At 45.4% G+C, this 2,669-nt stretch overlaps 1 protein-coding gene across 1 annotated transcript in view; it reads right to left on the minus strand.

Moving 5' to 3' along the window:
- Positions 1-2,669, minus strand: part of VAPB (VAMP (vesicle-associated membrane protein)-associated protein B and C) — a 31,718-nt gene that overhangs the window by 3,558 nt on the left and 25,491 nt on the right. The window contains exons 6-7 of the mRNA XM_009893599.1: positions 1,433-1,513; positions 1-166 (exon numbers count right to left, since the gene is read on the minus strand). The exon at positions 1-166 is cut by the window's left edge and continues 12 nt beyond it. Of these exons, the coding sequence (XP_009891901.1) occupies positions 1-166; positions 1,433-1,513 (247 nt within the window). The remainder of the gene's footprint in view (positions 167-1,432; positions 1,514-2,669) is intronic.

The raw sequence follows: 2,669 nt of genomic DNA on the forward strand, positions 1-2,669 counted from the left end.
TATTCTCCTCCCGTAACCTCTGAACTTCTACTTGAAGCCTCTTATAGTCTTCCATTACTTTCTTAACTTCAGTGTCATCCAAAGAAGAACTTATTGATTTAGACATTACAGAGGAATCTGTCTTTGTTGCAGTTGTGGATACAATTTTATTTATTTCTATATCATGCTGTTAAAAAAGGATAGAGTGATTTTTGGTTAGTTGTTAACACCACACCACACACCTGGTATTTAGGAGGAGAATCAGGTAAAATTGTCTGTGCACACCTGAAACGTGCCTGTATCAAAAGAAACAAACAACATGTTTCTCCCTGTAACCTTTCCTTCCCCTTCCTGTTTCACAGAAAACACCAGACCAGCAGCAATAAGTGCAGACAGAACGACCTCGAGTTTTCAGTCCCTGCATATATGGGAAAGGAAATACCCTCAGACCGTGTCCCACAACATGAACGGAACTTACTTGCTCGGTCTGCCTGTGCGGTACTGCTGCTCTCCTCCCCTCTCCCTCCCCGGGCTGCTCCAGGAGCCAGGGCACTGCCAGGAGCGACCCATCGGCTCCCCGGCCGCCCCCTCTCCCCTCACTGCCCACGCTGGCTACCACCTCTCCATCCTTCTGCGCGCCTGTGCTGAGGGAGGAACCTGCAGCCCCCTTAGGAACAAGCCCTCCTCCCTTCCCTGCCCCTGCACCCCCTCCACGTTCTGCACTTCAGAATGCAAAGGGCCCGGCTCTCATAAAAAACCAAACTGCGCTCTTCCCACCCAAACTGCCACCAAAGCGAAGATTTTCTTTATATGACCGAAGTAATAGGATCTTTTTGCTACTTGTGCTTTGTTTTGCCCTAATGAATTTCAGGGACTGTAGAAAAAATTACAACTAAACAGAGTGGCTGTTCAGTTTAATTTAATTCAGATTTTCTTCCTTCCCCTCATCACACCTCTAAGCCCGAAACATGGCAAGTACCCTTGCCTAAAACAAAAGCACCTACTTTTAGAGCAAATGCTCCCTGTTTGGAGCAGGTAGAGCAGACATAGTGAGACTACAATAGTGACACTGGAACAATACGTGACGGTAACTACAAGCTGTCCAGTTCAAGGTAGAACACTTGCACTTTCAGTACCTGCGTACTAGGAAATATTTTTCTGTTTATTCAATCTAGTATCAGTTCTAAATTTGACAGTACCTACTTCCATTAGAAATTAATCAGTGCTTTCATTATCCCAACAAAAAGGATCCTTCAACATTATAGCTGCTAATCGCAATATAATCCCTAACTGCATTTGTGTCTTCCTTACTAGCTTCCTCCCAATTTACTTCAGGCAGTGAAACAGAGGGTTCTGTCTTTTGCTTATACAGCTGTCTGCATAAACACACCACTTTACGTGATTTACTGTGGTAATAAGTTAAAACACTCAATGTGTATCCGTAAATACTCACAGGTTTATCATTTTCCGCTGGTAGCTCAAACACACACCTAAGTTTCGAATCCATGAGTTCTTCTGGTTTTGCTTCTTTCCACTGGAATAATTTAACATTAATTTACTATTAAACATATTAGTACACTAAGGCAGATGGAAAATGCAGTGTATTATGTAAACAAATCCCATCATCTTACTCAGGAAAACACCCACAGGTGTTTATGTTACCATTAACCACATACATGACAAAAAATGAAACCAAATAACATAATTGAGTGGTATCCTACAGAAAGACCAGACTATGAAGGAAATAATTCTAAACAGTCTGAAACTTACACAGGTATTTTACAAGAGAACTGGCAACTGTGTAAGAGTAATTAGCATAGATAGGGGGAGCTATGGTCCCAATTAAAAAAAACCAAACCCAGAACACCAAAAGACAACCAAACCAACAAACCCCGGAGGGGTGCGTTCAAAGGAAGGGAAAGATAACAAACCCCCAGATCAGTAACAGTGTTAGTTCTGACATGTGTGTGATGTTCAGTGGAGCTCCTGTTCAAGCTTTTCAAATTTTGCATGAGGTTTTCTTCCTGACTGGTATGAATTATAGGACTGTTCTCCCCCCTTCCTCCCCCTTGTTTTCCACCTCCTCATTTTGCAGCATCAATCTCTAAACAATAACAGATGTGCTACATATCAAAAGGCATAACTTCCCCTCTCATCTTTCTCTCCCCTTCAACTAGGGAGCCTACCATAATAAAGCTTCCTTCCAATACTTTTAATAGGGATTACAGAATCCCAGACTGGTGGGGGCTGGAAGGGCCCTCTGGAGCTCCCCCATCCCACCCCCTGCCAGAGCAGGGGCACCTCCAGCAGTGGCACAGGACGGCGTCCAGGCGGGTTTGGGATGGCTCCAGAGGGGGAGACTCCCCCACCTCTCTGGGCAGCCTCTGCCACTGCTCTGCCGCCCTCACGGGAGAGAAGGCCCTCCTCAGGTCCAGATGGAACTGCCCATGGTCACGTTTGTGCCCGTTCCCTCTTGTCCTGTCACTGGGCACCACTGAGGACAGACTGTTCCCATCCCCCCGGCACCCTCCCTTGAAGAATTTATAAGTGTCGATAAGATCCCCCCTCAGTCTTCTTTTCTCTAGACTAAAGAGACCCAAGTCCCTCAGCCTCTCCTCATAGGAGAGATGTTCTAATCCCCTAATCATCTTTGTCGACCTTTGCTGGACCCTCTCCAGCAGATCCCTGTC

The sequence above is a fragment of the Charadrius vociferus genome, unplaced genomic scaffold (genome assembly GCF_000708025.1).
Source record: "Charadrius vociferus isolate BGI_N301 unplaced genomic scaffold, ASM70802v2 scaffold259, whole genome shotgun sequence".
Taxonomy (NCBI): Eukaryota; Metazoa; Chordata; class Aves; order Charadriiformes; family Charadriidae; genus Charadrius; species Charadrius vociferus.